This window comes from Littorina saxatilis, linkage group LG2 (assembly GCF_037325665.1).
Source record: "Littorina saxatilis isolate snail1 linkage group LG2, US_GU_Lsax_2.0, whole genome shotgun sequence".
NCBI lineage: Eukaryota > Metazoa > Mollusca > Gastropoda > Littorinimorpha > Littorinidae > Littorina > Littorina saxatilis.
The window spans coordinates 87,076,819-87,094,445 of NC_090246.1; the positions used below are offsets into that span (position 1 = coordinate 87,076,819).

Genomic DNA, 17,627 nt, shown 5'->3' on the forward strand with positions numbered 1-17,627 from the left:
GCTTGCTACGGGAGCGCAAAAGGGGTCGAATTCGATACAAAGTGGGTTCGTTTCCAAAGGGCGTGTTTGTTCTGTTGTTTTATTTGTGTGTGTGTGTGTGTGTGTGTGTTTTTTTTACTGGTACCCAGAGCACTGGTGTCACGAAATAAAAACTCTGCTGAACAATCCCTCTCAATGCGGTCAACGCGCATGCGCTTACATGGAGAGATTAATCAGGTCGTGAACAGTCGAGCGGATTGCTAACCCTAACCCTAACCCTAACTAACCCTAACCCTAACCCTAACCTTAACGTCCAAGATTGGCGCATGCGCATTTACTGCGTTGAGAGGGATTGTTCAGCAGAGTTTTTATTTCGTGACACCGGTTGCATTGCCTGGTGGAAAACAGATCACGAATCCTGCCTGAGCTGGCATGAAAAGTGGACTCATCGTTTATATCATCTCAGTTGTTGTGTTTATGTCTAGCCTGTTGTTGATGTAAGTCAGGTTTTGATTGTTTCTGCTTTGATCAGGTTCACTTACGTATATATTGTACGATTCATTCAATACGATAGTTACTACAGTGGAATTCCACGCTTCTCTGGACATTGCATTAAATGTAACCGTCAAACTCTTAGAAAAAGAAGTTGCATTCGGTGGTGCAGCCAGAGTCACGTGACTTACAACAGGAAATTGGGGATAGTTCACCATGGAATGTACTAGACGTTGTTCCTGGTACCATAAAAAAAACGCCTGCAGAAAATCCACCTTGCAGGAAATGCATGCACCCATGCACTTTGTATCGAATCGTTGTTTTCACTGACGGGATACACGCATAGCACAAATTCAAACCTCAAGAACGGTTAGTTAATGGAGCGTTTACTTTGTGAGAAAACAAGACATTTTTGTCAAAATTAAACGTTCCCTTTCCAAACCGTTCTTGATTTTTGATTCTGAATTTTGGAACGTTAGCAGTCTATCTGTGTTTGGTTTTATATTTACACGCATAGCACGTCACAGCTCGCCCCTTGGCGACTTTAGATTCGGGGGAAAAAAGGCCGTCGCGTGAAAACGACAAATTAGACCCCTTCTGCCTTACGACGGCTACTCAGCGGGAGTGCGCCAGAAAAAGAACATCTGTTGTCCGTATCAATACGCCGTATTACGGGAATCAATACAATATAATACTGCACGCAGTGGCTTTGCTGGGCTGGCTATGATTTGGATTTTAACACCTGATCAAACAAGCTGTTAAAAAGTTGTTCGGGATGAAAATCTGTTGGGGAAAACTTCAGGAATGAGTTTTGAGGGTCCGGGGTCCGATAAGGAGTGTTTTCATTCGTATCGATATTGTTCTGGGTTGTCGTCTAGGATGCGCAAAAGCGACGCGTTGTGTGTGCGTGTGTGTGTACGTGTGTGTGTATGTGCGTGTGTGTGTATATGTGTGTGTGTGTGTGTGTGTGTGTGTGTGTGTGCGAGTGAGTGAGTGAGTGGGTGAGTGAGTGAGTGATCAGTGAGTGAGTGTATATGTGTGTGTGTGCGTGTGTGTGTGTGTGTGTGTGTGTGTGTGTGTGTGTGTGTGTGTGTGCGTGCGCGCGTGTGTGCGGGTGTGCGTGCGTGCGTGTGTGAAAGTGAGAGACGACCAGAGAGACGACCAGAGAGACGACCAGATAGAGAGACAATGAGAGAAAGACGAACAGAGAGAAAGGCAGACTGAGAGGAAGAGAGAGAGAGAGAGAGAGAGAGAGAGAGAGAGTGAGAGAGAGAAGAGAGAGAGAGAGAGAGAGAGAGAGAGAGAGAGAGAGTGAGAGAGAGAGAGAGAGAGAGAGGTGGGGCCGGGGAGCGAGAGCCCGTCTAACACACCTAAACCTCCACACTCACCCCCCTCCCACGCCACCCCCCACCCCCTACCTGCGTACAACTCCCTCCCCTTCCACAGCGCCCAACCTACCCCTTACCCCATTCCTCTCGTATCTTATTCCTCCCTACTCATCTATCCGAACCACTTCATCAATAACGCTTGCGACCCGAGGCGTGTATCCCGACTTCATCCAGGCCTGAACCGAGCTCACTCAGCCAGACACATGCCGCACGTGCTATCTGGTGCTATATACTCTGGCCACTGTCACGAGGACACGAGCGCAGACAATGGCCGGTGATGGGAGGGCGGGGAGGGCAGACTCCCCAGGTACCTACCATGTAGTGAGTGCACACACACCCTGTACTGCTCAGACTAAGGCGGGAATGGGATATTTCACACAAAAAGAATACTCTTTCTAGACTGAGCAAAAACATTATTGCACCCATTTTCGTACCCCAACTAAAACATTTATTCCCGTGTCATTTCATTCAAACTTTACATACCATTCAAGGCCCTTCACTTGGCTATCTGGCACACTTTTCTGATCAAAGATGTCTGTTGTATGTATCACGTGACCGCCGCCGAAGTAAGGGTACCCCCAAATTTGACCTGACAAAAACCTCAGGTACCAATTAAAAAATCGACACAAATTCCGACTAGGCTTAACTTGGCGCCATTTACATACGAGGAGAAAGCCAAATCAATTCACTATTCAGAACAAGATGTTTTGTTTTGCTAACTTGCGTATATCTTGTGTTATGTATTTTCTACTGATGCAGGTGTGGAGCGCATGAGCAGTAGAAAACGAGAGTTTTTTGCATCTTTCTTAAGGAGTACCATGACAAAAAACGCTGTATTTCAGCAATGCCTGAATGGATTGCTTCAAAACTTTCAGGATCCCAAGTCTAAATACGCGACGTACGTCCGGTCAAATTTTGCATCGTTACAGATATTTTTTGAGATGATAAGCTATCTTTCGGAAAATGTTTTAAAACGTGTCATAGGTTTAAAGGCTTACAACCAAATAAATCATGACTTTGCATGCTGACAGAAAATGAGTGTTCCATTTTTTCTCATGTGTTTACATGGCTAGCAAATGTCCGTCAGTGGTCATACTCAAATGAAACTTTGGCAGTTATTGTAACCACATTTTGTCTGTATGTATGCGAAGTCATGATTTTTTGGAATATAAATTCACAAATCTGTAACGAGTTTAAAAACATTTTCCGGAAGAGTGCATAACATCTGAGTACAAGCCTGTAGGGATCTAAGCCAGGGTTAGTCTCGTATGTAGACTTGGGATCCTGAAAGTTTTGAAGCAATCCATTCAGACATTGCTGAAATACAGCGCCTTTTGTCATGGTACCCCTTAAAATGGACGCAAAAACCTCTCGTTTTCTACTGCTCATGCGTTCCGCACCTGCATCTGTAGAAATAACATAACACAAGAGATACCCAATGACAGATCAACCACCTTCAAAGAAGCCAAGACCATCATCAAGGCCAAGCAACACAAAAAGTGGTTGCAGCAGCACCCACACTACAACAAAAACGACGCCTTTCACCTGCTCACAAGGTCTGAGCAGGTTCTCATATTCAGGCTGCGGACAGGCCACAACCGAATGAACCACCACCTTTTCACCAAGTTCAGAATTGGCCAGTCAGACCAGTGTCCTTGTCAAACAGGCAGCATGACAACGGAACACCTGCTGCAGACTTGCCCACTACACGATGGCCTCAGGAGCCAGATCTGGGCGGAGGCGACCACGGTGCAAGGGAAGCTCTATGGCAGTCTAGACGACCTACAGCGCACGGCAACATTTGCGCGGAGAACCGGCGTTTCCATCTGAGTGATCGACAAGAAGAAGAAGAAGAAGAAGAAGAAGAAGAAGAGATAGCAAAACAAAACAACATGTTTTGAATAGAAAACTGATTTTTATTTCTTCTCGTATGTACAAATTGCCAAACTGCGCCTATTCTAAATTTGTGTCGATTTTTTAATTGGTACCTGACGTTTTTGTCAGGTCGATTTTGGAGGTACCCTTACTTCGGCGGCGGTCACGTGATACCTATAACAGAAATCTTTGATCCGAAAAGTGTGCCAGATAGCCAGGTGAAGGGCCTTGAATGGCATATAAAGTTTGAATACAACTACACGGGAATGAATGTTTAAGTTGGGGTACGAAAATGGGTGCAATCATTTTTTTGCTCAGTTTCTGTCCGTGGATATTTCACCCTTCCGGACAGAGAAATGTCCTTCCATCAATACAGGTGCAGCGAAATTTATATCATCATGCTGGAGAACAAACTATGTGTGTGTTCCGATTGTGTGTGTGTGTGTGTGTGTGTGTGTGTGTGTGTGTGTTCCGATTGTGTGTGTGTGTGTGTGTGTGTGTGTGTGTGTGTGTGTGTTCCGATTGTGTGTGTGTGTGTGTGTGTGTGTGTGTGTGTGTGTGTGTGTGTGTGTGTGTGTGTTCCGATTGTGTGTGTGTGTGTGTGTGTTCCGATTGTGTGTGTGTGTGTGTGTGTGTGTGTGTGTGTGTGGTGCAAAATGTTCTAGTCACTAAGACTGCAAAATGTCCGGTTAACGAAATGTCCAAAAAGAAATGCCATGCATCCAAAAATGTCCGGTTAGCAAAAAAACTGAAACTGTCTGGTTTAGCAAACAGTCCGGGTGCGAATATCCGATCAGCAATATGTCCACCATCAAAATCTGCAGTTAGCAAAATGCATAAATAAATATTATCCTGCATTCCGTATTGACAACACAGGGGATAGGATAATGCCGGCTTCAATTATTCTCGATGAAGCGAAATGTTTGGCCAGTGTAACGTCCGCTTAGCAAAATGCCGGAGCAAATTGTCCGGCAAGCGAACTGCCTAAGTTTCCAAAATGTCTTGTTACCTGAATGTCCGCTCAGAGAAATATCATCATGCATTCCAATACAGTTTGCGTCAGTTTGTTCCAATGGGTCTCAATGAAGCGAAATGTCCGAAAAGTACTATATTCGATTAGCGAAATGTCCGGTGCGCTATATATCAAGTACTATGTGGTCGAAGTACTATAATTATGGTCGATTACAAAAATGTCCGGGGGCATAATGTCCGGTTAGCGAAATATCATCATTCATTCTATTCCGCTCAGGTATTGGCATCCCATCACATGAGATCAGGATGGTGCCGGCTTCAATGGGTCTATAGAAAGTACTATGGTCGATTACAAAAATGTCCGGGAGCAAAATGTCCGGTTAGCGAAATGTCCGGTTAGCGATATATAGCACCATGCATTCCGCTCAGGCATTGGCATCCCATCACATGAGATCAGGATTGTGCAGGCTTCAATGAGTCTATAGCAAAAGTACTATTGTCGATTACAAAAATGTCCGGTTAGCGAAATGTCCGGTTAGCGAAATGTCCGGTTAGCGATATATATCATCATGCATTCCGCTCAGGCATTGGCATCCCATCACAAGAGATCAGGATGGTGCCGGCTTCAATGAGTCTATAGAAAGTACTATGGTCGATTACAAAAATGTCCGGGAGCAAAATGTCCGGTTAGTGAAATGTCCGGTGCGCTATATATCATCATGTAATCCGCTCAGGCATAGGCATCCCATCGCATAAAATCAGGATGGTGCCGGCTTCAATGAGTCTATAGCAAAAGTACTATGGTCAATTACAAAAATGTCAGGTTAGCGAAATGTCCGGTTAGCGATATATATCATCATGCATTCCGCTCAGGCATTGGCATCCCATCACATGAGATCAGGATGGTGCCGGCTTCAATGAGTCTATAGCAAAAGTACTATGGTCGATTACAAAAATGTCCGGTTAGCGATATATATATCATCATGCATTCCGCTCAGGCATTGGCATCCCATCGCATGAGATCAGGATGGTGCCGGCTTCCATGAGTCTCAGGAGAGCAAAATGTCCAGAAAGTACTATGGTCGATTACAAAAATGTTCGGTTAGCAAAATGTCCGGTTGACGAAATGTCCGGTGAGCTATGTGTGACAGGGGAGGCTACAGCTCCTTTCACAGCAGACTCTGCACCCGAGTTGTTGGCCTTTAAGTCAACACCGGTGTATTGTGGAATTCTGTTTGTGATGGGGTCTTGTGGTTTCCGATTGTCTGTATGTTAATGGAAAACCTTCGGGTTTGCATAACAGTTTTTCTAGGGCTAAGAAATTAGCCCTAACGTTTTCAATCCTGTTTGATTGCACTTCGCCTCCCGAGGTGATCGTAGTGTTTCGGCACTCGGTTACATCTGGCGCTTGCGAGCAGGGATGGGACTCGGCATGATATGTTCAGGTGATGGCATAATATGACCACTGATCATTTTCGTGCTGTTCCCATTCTGCGAACTTGGGATGGACAGTGGTCCCCCGGTTCGGAACTTCGGGACGGAGTTCATTCAAACGGGGGCGATTGTGACAGGGGAGGCTATCGCTCCTTTCACAGCAGACTCTGCACCCGAGTTGTTGGCCTTTAAGTCAACACCGGTGTATTGTGGAATTCTGTTTGTGATGGGGTCTGGTGGTTTCCGATTGTCTGTATGTTAATGGAAACCTTCGGGTTTGCATAACAGTTTTTATAGGGCTAAGAAATTAGCCCTAACGTTTTCAATCCTGTTTGATTGCACTTCGCCTCCCGAGGTGATCGTAGTGTTTCGGCACTCGGTTACATATGTATCATCATGCATTCCGCTCAGGCATTGGCATCTCATCACAAGAGATCAGGATGGCGCCGGCTTCCATGGGTCTCTGTGGTATTGATTCCCGGATCCCGTGTTTTCTCCCGTGTACCCTGTGATATTAACGCTTCAGTGTAAACGGCGCTATTATGCAATTAGTGTTTGTGGCTTTGGACAAGACGCGGTGTAGGTGAAACTGGGCACGGACCGAAAGTGTCAGGTCCATTTAGGACTCTGTTAGAAGTTGGGATGCATCTAGGTTTGTTTGTTTGCTTGCTTAACGCCCAGTCCACCACGAAGGGGGATATCAGGGCGGTATGCATCTAGGTGTTGAAACTGTATAATTCTGTTAGGGGCTCCGCTCACATATATAACTTCAGCAGAACCGACGACGCACTGCAGATTATCCCAGCCCGCTACACTTCGCATGAAAGGAAAACAGGCCAAGTACTCGTCATAATCCCTATCGCAGCATAAATAATAGGTCATGCGTCGTCTGTGCCGCTAAAACTGCGCAGGTATATTCTGCCCACTAGCGTGTCTATATACATCCGTGTGTATCTCTGTTTCTCGGTCAACCATTTTTGAATATTATTGGTTGGTTTCCATGACTACCTGCTTGTTTGTGGTAAAATGGGCATTCGATCGGCAGTTGCATGTTGTAGGTCAGAAAATCGAAACTAAAGTGAGTGAAGCCTGATAGGATTGTCTTGCAACTGTAATCTGCACATCGTTTATTATTGTTGAATCTTTTCTTTGGTTCTTTGTGACAACATTATTTGAAGCAATGTATCTTCATATTTCTGTCTCTGTATGTATGTATGTATGTATGTATGTATGTATGTATGTATGTATGTATGTATGTATGTATGTATGTATGTATGTATGTATGTATGTATGTATGTATGTATGTATGTATGTCTGTCTTGTATGTCTGTCTCTCTGTCTTTCTGTCTGTCTGTCTGTCTGTGTGTCTCTCTCTGTTGTCTGTCTGTCTGTCTCTGCCTGCCTGCCTGTCTGTCTCTCTCTCTGTCTCTCTCTCTCTGTCTCTCAGTCTCTCTCTCTCTCTCTCTCTCTCTCTCTCTCTCTCTCTCTCTCTCTCTCTCTCTCTCTCTCTCTCTCTCTCTCTCTCTCTCTGCAGATAAAGAGCTTTCGATTATATCAACGATATTCATCCTTGGTGCCTGTTGTGATCGTTTTGAACCCCTCTTGGCTCTCTTAAAATTTCTCGGATCAAAGATCTATTTTACATGGGTCACGTGACCGCCGCTCAAATAAGGGTACCCCCAAAATCGACCTGACAAAAACATAAGGTACCAATTAAAAAAATCGACAAAAAAATCAGAATAGGCACAACTTTTACATACGAGGAGAAATTCAAATCAATTACCTATCCAGAACAGATTGCTTGGGGATTTCTTGTGTTATGCCATACCTACTGCTGCAGGTGTCAATCGTATGAGCGGTCAAAAACAGGAGATTTTTGCGTCCATTTTCAGGGGTACCATGATAAAAAGCGCTGTATTTCACCTCTGACCCAGTGGATTGCTCTGAAACTTTCGGGATCGTATAAAAATTATCTACATACGAGAGATACTTCAGTTATAATTTCGGATCGTAACATGTATTTTTTCGGTTGTGACGCAATGTTCTGGAACAAGATTTGAACCCCGTCATAGGATTGTTGACTTACATCCCCCCAAAAGTGCATGACTCCGCGTGCATAGAGAGAAATGATTTCAAGAATGCTTTAGTTGGGGTACGAAAGTTGTCGCAATGGCTTTTTTTGTTCTTGCACAGTTGACTGCGCTCACCTGCATTCCCTTTTGTGTCAGCGATCATGTTCCTGAGAACATTTCTGTTTAGGTTTTTACACGACATACATGAAGTGCATCCTTCCACTTGCCAAACACATGCCAGAACGCTACAGTCTGGTTCACTTCCTGTGAGGGGCGGGGATGTAGCTCAGTCGGTAGCGCGCTGGGCGGCGGGGATGTAGCTCAGTCGGTAGCGCGCTGGGCGGGGATGTAGCTCAGTCGGTAGCGCGCTGGATTTGTATCCAGTTCAGTGGCCGCTGTCAGCGTGAGTTCGTCCCCACGTTCGGCGAGAGATTTATTTCTCAGAGTCAACTTTGTGTGCAGACTCTCCTCGGTGTCCGAACACCCCCGTGTGTACACGCAAGCACAAGACCAAGTGCGCACGAAAAAGATCCTGTCATCCATGTCAGAGTTCGGTGGGTTATAGAAACACGAAAATACCCAGCATGCTTCCTCCGAAAGCGGCGTATGGCTGCCTAAATGGCGGGGTAAAAACGGTCATACACGTAAAAGCCGTGGGAGTTTCAGCCCATGAACGAACAAACAAACAAACTTCCTGTGAAAAGCGGACATTTAATATGTAAGTACACGATACCTGTACAAATCTGTTGAACTGACTCAGCCAACAAAAAAAAACAAAAAAAAACTTGGCACAGAATTAAGCCACGCTGTTCATTTTTGATATGTGTCCAAGTGACAGGATGCTCTTATTCCCTGTAAAAGCGTGGACAGATCTGTGGTGGCGAACACAATCGTGAACGCGAGAAGGACGCTGGTACCTCTCAAGAAAATACGATCGCGTTACAATACACAAAAACATCGCCTGTAAATGCAGGCAATCCCAAGTTCAAACGTCATTAAATAGTCCAGCAAATACTATGCCACAAAACTGTCCTACATTTGAAAATAACACCACTCGACCCAGAAATACGCACGGGAAGATCTATATTAGTTTTCTGCTCATTTGAATCCTTGCGTGGACACTCGACAAAGGGATATTGGCGTGTGCCATCGGCGCTGAATAGTCGCAATTGGCTCTCGGCACGGACGCCGCTTAGCTGCCAACAAGCAACCTGTAATTGCGGCGTTACACAACGCTAAATGCCCATAGTGCCAGCGAACCGAGTCCGTTTCTGTGGATATTGTGCATTTCTGTGGATATTGTGCATTTCTGTCGATATTGTGCATTTCTGTGGATATTGTATCTTTCCAATTGGTGGCTTTGGGTGATTTTTTTTTGTTTCATTGTGAACGAGTATCGTACGTGTATCTCTTCCGCAGTAACCTGTAATTGCAGCGGGCCTTACTCAACACTAAAGGCCCGCAGTGCCAGCGAACCGAGTCCATTTCTGTGGATATTGAGTCTTTCGAATTCAGTTTGTGGCTTTGCGTGATTTTTTGGGTTTTATTGTGAACACATATCGTACGTGTATCTCTTCCGCAGTAACCTGTAATTGCGGTGTTAATCATCGGTAAAGGCCCATAGTGCCAGCGAACCGAGTCCATTTCTGTGGATATTGTGCATTTCTGTCGATATTGTGTCTTTCGAATAGGTGGCTTTGGGTGATTTTTTTAATTTTTATTTCATTGTGAACGAATATGGTGTATCTCTTCCGCGGTATTGTTGTTGTGTCACTGTAAATGTTCATGAAAATTGTACTGTGCTGGCAAACCCATTAAGTTTCAGACTGACTGACTATTGGGGCTTAACGTCCTCTTAGACCAGTTGGTCTAAATTGGGACAGGTATTGTTAATACGCTGAGGATTGTGGTGTGATACTTTGACTCGAACTGTGGCTGTCTTCTTCGACACGCCAGCATTGGGGTTGTCTCATCAAAGTATCGAGATACGATCATAATTATCAGACACTAGAGATGATGCATGCGTGTCTTTGTGTTTTCCAAGCCCTGAGACTTTCGCTGTGAATTTGGGATCTTTGTCGTGCGCATGTGTGCACATGGGGGTGTTCGGACACCGAAGAAAGTCTTTAAGTCTGCACAAAGTTGACTCCGAGAACTAATTCTCTCGCCGAACCGGGGATTCGAACCCACGCTGATAGTTAAGTTTCAAAGGACATCGTCTTACTCTTGTATTCGGAAGGATTTTCTATTTCATTTTCACTGGGAATGGATATATCGCATTATATCTTTGGAAGCATTTTGATGGCAGTGTGAATGAATATGGTTTGTCTTCGACAAAATATCTGCACGGACAATTGTTAGCTGCCACAAGCAAACCTGTCATTACAGCTTTACTCGACACTGACTAAAGGCCTGCAGTGCCAGCCAGCCGAGTCACTTTCTGAGAACATCGCTTCTTTCTATTCGCTGGAAGTTTTACTTTATTGTGGATGAACAGTGTGTATATCTCTTTGGTAGTATTTCATTTCACTATGAATGAACATCGTATTATCTTTAAGCAGACTTGGTTCTTTTGTGAATGATCATCACATCGATTTGACAGTATCTTGGCACGGACAACGGTTGGGTGCCAACAAGTAAGCCTGTAGTTGCATTGTTATTCAACGCTCAGCCAATTCAGTTCTGTGGAAATTGTGCCTTTGGATTTGGTGGACATTTTACGTCAGTGCGAATGAAGATCGTGCATTTCTTCGACAGTATGTTTATTTTGCTGTGAATGAACATCGTGTTAGCTTTTGTGCAGTATTTTTGCCTTGGGAATGAAAACCATCTTGGTTTGGTAGTTAATCTACTTCACTAAAAAAACTAACGCTAGAGGAATTTTATATCTAGAATATTAGGCTTTTTGTAAAACGGTAAAAAAGAAATCCTTCAACATCAACGCACTGAATGCAAATACAATAAATGAAAATCGTGAAATAATAATTAATAGACGGAAACAAATAGCAGAATAAAAAAAGTGCCTGTCATAAGACATGAATGTGTTACATAGAAAATGTGGACCAACACACTAACACATTAGGTTATAAAAGAGTTGGGGGAAATTAAAATGCGCATATCTGCTGGTGGACTTGATTAATGCACGTAAAGAGGAACAGGGTCATTCAATCTTTTGCAGCTGTTTCAAGCAGCCTAGGTACGATATATACATGTATACATAAATAAATATAATAATAATTTAAACAAAAAGAAAACGGATTTATGAGTCAAAACTGAACAAAATGAGAACCTGAATAACCATACATGAAAAGTAAAGCTCTCTCCGTGATACCCATGTTACGCTCTCTCTTTCCTTCCCTGGTCTAAAACCACCCATGTGCGACTCGAAGCAAGGGAAGTGAAGCGAGAAAAAAGGCTTTCAATCAGTCATCCGCCCCCCCCCCCCAACCCTCCCGTCCCCCCTACCCTGAAGGTGTAAGATAAGGTTTGCGTGTTTCGGTCAGAATACCGGCACCAACATCTTGACTTGGAATTGTGCTTTTCTATTTTCTCTCTCTCTCTCTCTCTCTCTCTCTCTCTCTCTCTCTCTCTCTCTCTCTCTCTCTCTCTCTCTCTCTCTCTCTTTCTCTCTCTCCTAGTTCCTAATCTCACGGCCACAGGCAGGGACCGTTGGGATAACACCCGGGGTGTTTAATCAACAGAAACCGGGGTACACCGCATCGCACGCCCAACGCCTGTTCCTTGAAGACTTTCCCCGCCATCCCGGCCGTCAGCGCCCTTCTAGCCTGCGGAGGTGATTCTAGCCCGCGCGCCTTTTAATTCTACCGACTGACTGGCGGTGAGTGAATTGTATTCATGAGTTTTGGATTGTGTTGCGCTGAGTGAGTCTTTGTCAAGTACACGAACAACGCTATTCTGTTAGTTTGTTGCTGTTTTGTTATTTGGTTGTTGTTGTTTTGTGTGTGTGTGTGTGTGTGTGTGTGTGTGTGTGTGTGTATGTGTGTGTGTGTGTGGTGTGTGTGTGTGTGTGTGTGTGTTTGTGTGTGTGTAAGCAATTTAGTGAGCGCTCTGTATTTCAGTGTTGTGTTTGAATGTATTATGTATTGAATATTCTCCAGCCAAGCAACGTTCCAGTGTAGTGCACGTGCTTGTAATCAATGTGATGTCTTCTGACTTTGTTGTTGCTTGTTTGTTTGTCATGCGTTATGTCCAGCTAAAAACTGTACACATTGAGTTTTATGACTTCATTGAATTTCTAGTTGCCCCCGTAAACGTAGTACGGCTCCCCAGTACAAATGGTTTTGATGGGTAGAACACGGACATAGGTGTGAAAGTTCAAACGTAAGAAATTCGGATGTACGGGGGGGGGGGGGGGGGGGGGGTATAACCCCCGAACACGGAGGAAGAAAAAGACAAAATCCTGTTTTAGTGCTGTTATATTAGTATCAGTGATTATGTATTTATCTCTTAAAGACTTTTTTGAAATCCTATTTCCTACTTCAGTCTTACGAGTTTATTAATATATGATTAAACGTTCTTTTGCGATGCTACAATCACCCTCATCGTCTGAAGAAGAAACCCTGTATAATTCAATCGTCATCATCATCATCATCATCATCATCATCATGGTTTTCCCCGCTATAGTGCAATACAAAAAATGTCTGCAGAACAAACTGAAGAGATATCAGTAGCGGAGCAATTGATAGGAGTAATCCTACACGTACACCGCATAAAAATAGAGTCCGAAAAATACATAAATGTCAGGGAGAATATAAAACGCAACAGGTCGGACAGAATAACGCACACACACAGCAGCTGGGGCAAAACCCACACAGACAAAAAGGTCAGAGGGATGCGTTAATGCAACAAGTTCAATAGGCCATCGTCCCGATGAATGATTAATCGCATTATATCGATCTCTTTTAGTGGCGGCTAGATGGAGAATAAACATTGTACCAGATTACGGGAGAGCACGAGCGATAAAATTACCGACGTTGTAATAGTCTCTCCTCGTGTCATTTCTGTCATACGTTGTTATACGGTTGGGTAAAAAGAGCCATGCATGTTTTCTTACCAGCCCCGGAGAATTCATTATGACGCATAGATCTTCCTGTTGAATAATTATGTTTCCGGTTCGTATTTTTTTGTACACGACTGACTTCTGCGTTTTGTGATTGCATTCTCTGTTCTTGCTTTTGTTTTTATCTTTTAACACACTGCATAGCATACACATCAAAGTAAGTTCGTCTGTCTTTGTACACGACTGACTTCTGCATTTTGTGATTGCATCCTCTGTTCTTGCTTTTGTTTTTATCTTTTAACACACTGCATAATATACAATCAAAGTAAGTTGTTCGTCCAGAAAAGACAACAGAAATGAGTGTCTCCGTATTTTTTTAACAATACTTCGTCAGTTTTTGATAGCTGATTTCTACAGGGTGAACGCAAAGGAATGACGGCACAACATCCACATCACATGAGATAAAATCCACGGTATGAATGCATCACAATCATATGCTCACACAAACACTCAATCAAAAGAATAAGTCAGTTCCCGCAAAACAGAACTGAAGAACTCTCACCTTGTCGTACAAGTCTCTCGCCCTGTGCACTCTGTGGTCAGTGACCGGCAGACGGGTCAAGCCTTTGTCCACGTGCACAAGGTTGCCGCTTCGACCAACGGGGATGGTCAGCAGGGAAAGACGTGCTGACCGCTGGGTCAACGCTGCTCCCGTCCCCTCCGCCGACTTGCCGTTCACTTCCAGTATTATGTCACCTGCAATGATGATGTGGGCATTTGTGAAATTATGAAGTTCTTCTGTGATAAAAAATAACATGTGATCTATTTTGTATCCGAACGCGTATACATTTTTTCGTTATTTTGTGTAAATGCCTGTCGCCTATGGTCCGTCACATTGTCTTTGTTTCCTGTTCAATTTGATTAAAAATGACCATTGCCCCCCCCCCCCCCCCCTTCTCTCCCCTCCCCCTCCTCTTGCTTCCGGTGGCAGAAACTGTTGATTCTTCAGATTGCTGTGGGCTGTTTGTCAGCTGAACACGCTAATGTCTGTTCTTGGAGATCTTGTGAATATTATTATCTTTGGAGCGGACTGGCCTCAATTAACTATCAAAGAAGTTTGAACTTTAAGCGTCGCTTACCTGCACGAAGTTCCGCCTAACGAGGAGGCCCTCCCAAATCCACAGAGCTACCACGACAGTGCAGCACAGTATTGATAATTTTGTAAGACACTTACCACCACGAAGTTCTTCCTCACGAGGAGGCCCTCCAAAGAGCCGACCACGACAGATGCCACCATTCCTAACCCCAGCTGAGGAAGACAGTGGAAGAAATGAGAGAGACGTGCCTACACGAAGACCAGCCACATGAGGCGACCTAAACATAACACCAACTTCAAGGTAGGCTGACTTACCCCCAACTAAGGAAGACAGTGATAGAAATGAGAGAGACTTACCTTCCGAAGTCCAGACACATGAGGCCGCCTAGACTCAACATCAACTCAAAGGCAGGCTGACCAACCCCAACTAAGGGAGACAGTGGTAGAAATGTGAGGGACTTACCTACTCGAAGTCCAGCCACTTGAGGCGACCTGAACATAACACAAAGTCCAAGACAGGCTGACTTACCCCAACTAAGGAAGACAGTTGTAGAAATGAGAGAGACTTACCCACACGAAGTCATGCCACATGAGCAGGTTCTCTGAACTCAACAGACCCCACTACGACGGGCCGATCGTTGAGCACAGTGAAGCCATACCTTTGCAGAACTGAGGCTCCAATACCCGGCGGTTTAGGCACGACATGGCTCAATGGGGAATAACTGAGCTTTCACTAATGAAGATATTGATAATTATGTAAGACACTTACCTACACGAAGTCCAGCCACATGAGCAGGTCCTCCGAACTCCACAGACCCCACCACGACAGGCCGGTCGTTGAGGACAGTGAAGCCGTATCCTTGCAGACCTTGTGGCTCCAAAACCAGGCGACTGAGGCACGACACGACCTCCAAGGCAGGTGGTTGTTGTCGACTCTGTCTCGCTAGACTTTTGATGGCCGACGCCGCCATTGCGGTGACGTCATGACCGTCGAGTTCCAGCAGTTGGTCCCCAGGCGTGAGTCCTGCCTGCTTTGCTGTGCTCCCTGTCTCTACTGACACCACGTAGGCAGGTCCTTTGCCGTAGATCTCGAACCCGTAGGACTTTGGCCATTTAGGTTGACCTTGGAGAAATTTCAAGGGCATGGCTGGGTTTTGATGGGCAAGGGGTTGTGCGTTATAACTGTAGAAGATGATGGCAAAGTCGTTGTGCGTTTGCTGTGGAAGATGAGGGACATTCGTTGTGCATTAACCTGCAGAAGACAACAGTTAAAAATGCGTCATTAATGACAGTTTTGAGAGTTTAATTACAACTGTACGTACATAAAATAACTCCATTTGAAGAACAAGAGACGATGAGGGGATGGGGCTGGGGGTCAAAATGCAAAACAAATTTCTTCCCCTGATATAAACGGATTTTATTTCGCCGTAGCCTGTTAAATCAAGAGTTATGAAAACTGATGGAACCATGTGATTTGAGACTACATTCATTTACGCTTTCTGGCCAGGGAGTCATCGGTTAAGTTCATTCTGTCGTGTGTGTGTGTGTGTGTGTGTGTGGTGTGTGTGTGTGTGTGTGTGTGTGTGTGTGTGTGTGTGTGTGTGTGTTTAATAAAACCGGGGTTTTTGTTGCAATAGTTGCCCCCTCCCCCCCCCCACAATCACACACACATTCACACAAATAGTACATATTTGGATGAGACCGCGAGCTTACAGTGGGCGAGTCTTTCGAAGAGAAGAGATTACGGATTCAGGGGTTCAATGTCTCTATTAGCGTCTTCTCGTGAGTCACGCTACCCATCAGAGCATTAGGCCAAACAAAAATATTATGTTGGTTTAGGGTAACATGACCCCCAAAAATAGAGTCGGTAGGTCGGCTGTTTTTAATTTTTAATTTTTAGTCTCGGTGTCGTTATGGTTCGCAAAATGTGCCAGGTGGTTTTTTTTTTGAGAAATGAAAAAAAAGTTTTAGGGCCGGCGGGAAAAAAATAGGGCCCTAAACCAACATATATTTTTGTTTGTCATTAGACATTTCCAAAGTTAAAAATATCTTCTTCACTGAGCTTTATCACCGACTAAAGCTGGTTATTCATGATAATATTCGTATTTGGTTATCTTTTTGTGATTCAGTACCGTTAGTGTTTTTAATAGTAATGAATAATAATGTATCTGTTTTAAACAAGGATATGTCGCATCTGTTACCATCACAGCATCCTGTTATTACTAACCGTCGCTCGCTTAGTTTTTTTTTAAACTTTCAATAGGTAGGCCAATGTCATAGACTGCTTTTTACGTAAGGTACAGCGGAAGCCCATTTTAAGACATCAAATCATGAAGAAAATCAAACCTTACAAAGCTTATGAACAGAAGATAAAGCAAGGTCTTTAAACTGAGCAGGGGATTAGGTGGAGGAGGAGAGAGGGTCTTGAATGGGGAGGGGGGGGGGGTCTCAAGGGGAGCCGGAGCGGAGGGGTCTACTGCAAATATGGATTTCAATGAACGGAAGTTTATTGCTACCAATTTTGAGTTATGATTCTTCTTTAGCTTTTTTTCCGTGGGCATCTATTTCTTTTTTTTTCTCTTTTTTTTTTAAACCTATAGTTTCTTGGCTTTACTCACCGAGGCTTCAAATTAATGTACGATTTCAGTCTCAGACTGATGCCGCCTGGCTCTAATATTCATTAGGGGCCTTGTGCGGCTACGATAATCGAAGTGAGCTTGAGACTAGATGCTGAAGAAAGGGTTAGAAATGAACTATATTTAATTTTCTATTCCGACTTCCCGTTAGATGACGGGCCGACGAGGAGATCGAACATAAGAAAACAAGAATAATCTAAGAAAAACTTGGAAGAAGTTTTCGCCTGATGTTTGTGGAAAGCCTTTGCGAATTGACTTGATTAGACAGTGGAAAAAAAGGTTAAGATAGGAGGAAGAACACACCTGCACGAAGATTAGGTTATTGATTCTGCCACTCGCAAATTAATTTTTCATCGCTTCATCCAACAACACTTCTGGCCTAGCGGAACGGAGAGCCGCCTTGGTCGGCGCAACATTCGTCACGAAAAACGAACAACAAAAGCAAGATCAAACAAGTTTTGAATTGAAACATGTAGCAAATGTGATGAACTGTGTACAAGCTTTTGTTAGCATAAAAAAATATCGTATTTTCCGTTCTCACCTTGCACAAATCCCTGTAGTTTGTGACGACCATCTGTTCGAAAGCGTCGTCTGCATTGATTCAGTGCATCACGTGACCTTGCCCTCTTGTAAACTTCCGCCTGACCCACGTCTGGCTTCCGG

General features: G+C 44.2%; 1 protein-coding gene across 1 annotated transcript in view; it reads right to left on the minus strand.

Moving 5' to 3' along the window:
* The window catches only part of LOC138960438 (delphilin-like), a 74,666-nt gene extending 57,061 nt beyond the window's left edge, over window positions 1–17,605 (minus strand). The window contains exons 1-3 of the mRNA XM_070332350.1: window positions 17,506–17,605; window positions 15,098–15,580; window positions 13,795–13,988 (exon numbers count right to left, since the gene is read on the minus strand). Of these exons, the coding sequence (XP_070188451.1) occupies window positions 13,795–13,988; window positions 15,098–15,473 (570 nt within the window). The 5' untranslated portion in view covers window positions 15,474–15,580; window positions 17,506–17,605. The remainder of the gene's footprint in view (window positions 1–13,794; window positions 13,989–15,097; window positions 15,581–17,505) is intronic.
* Between the last annotated feature and the right edge of the window lie 22 nt (window positions 17,606–17,627).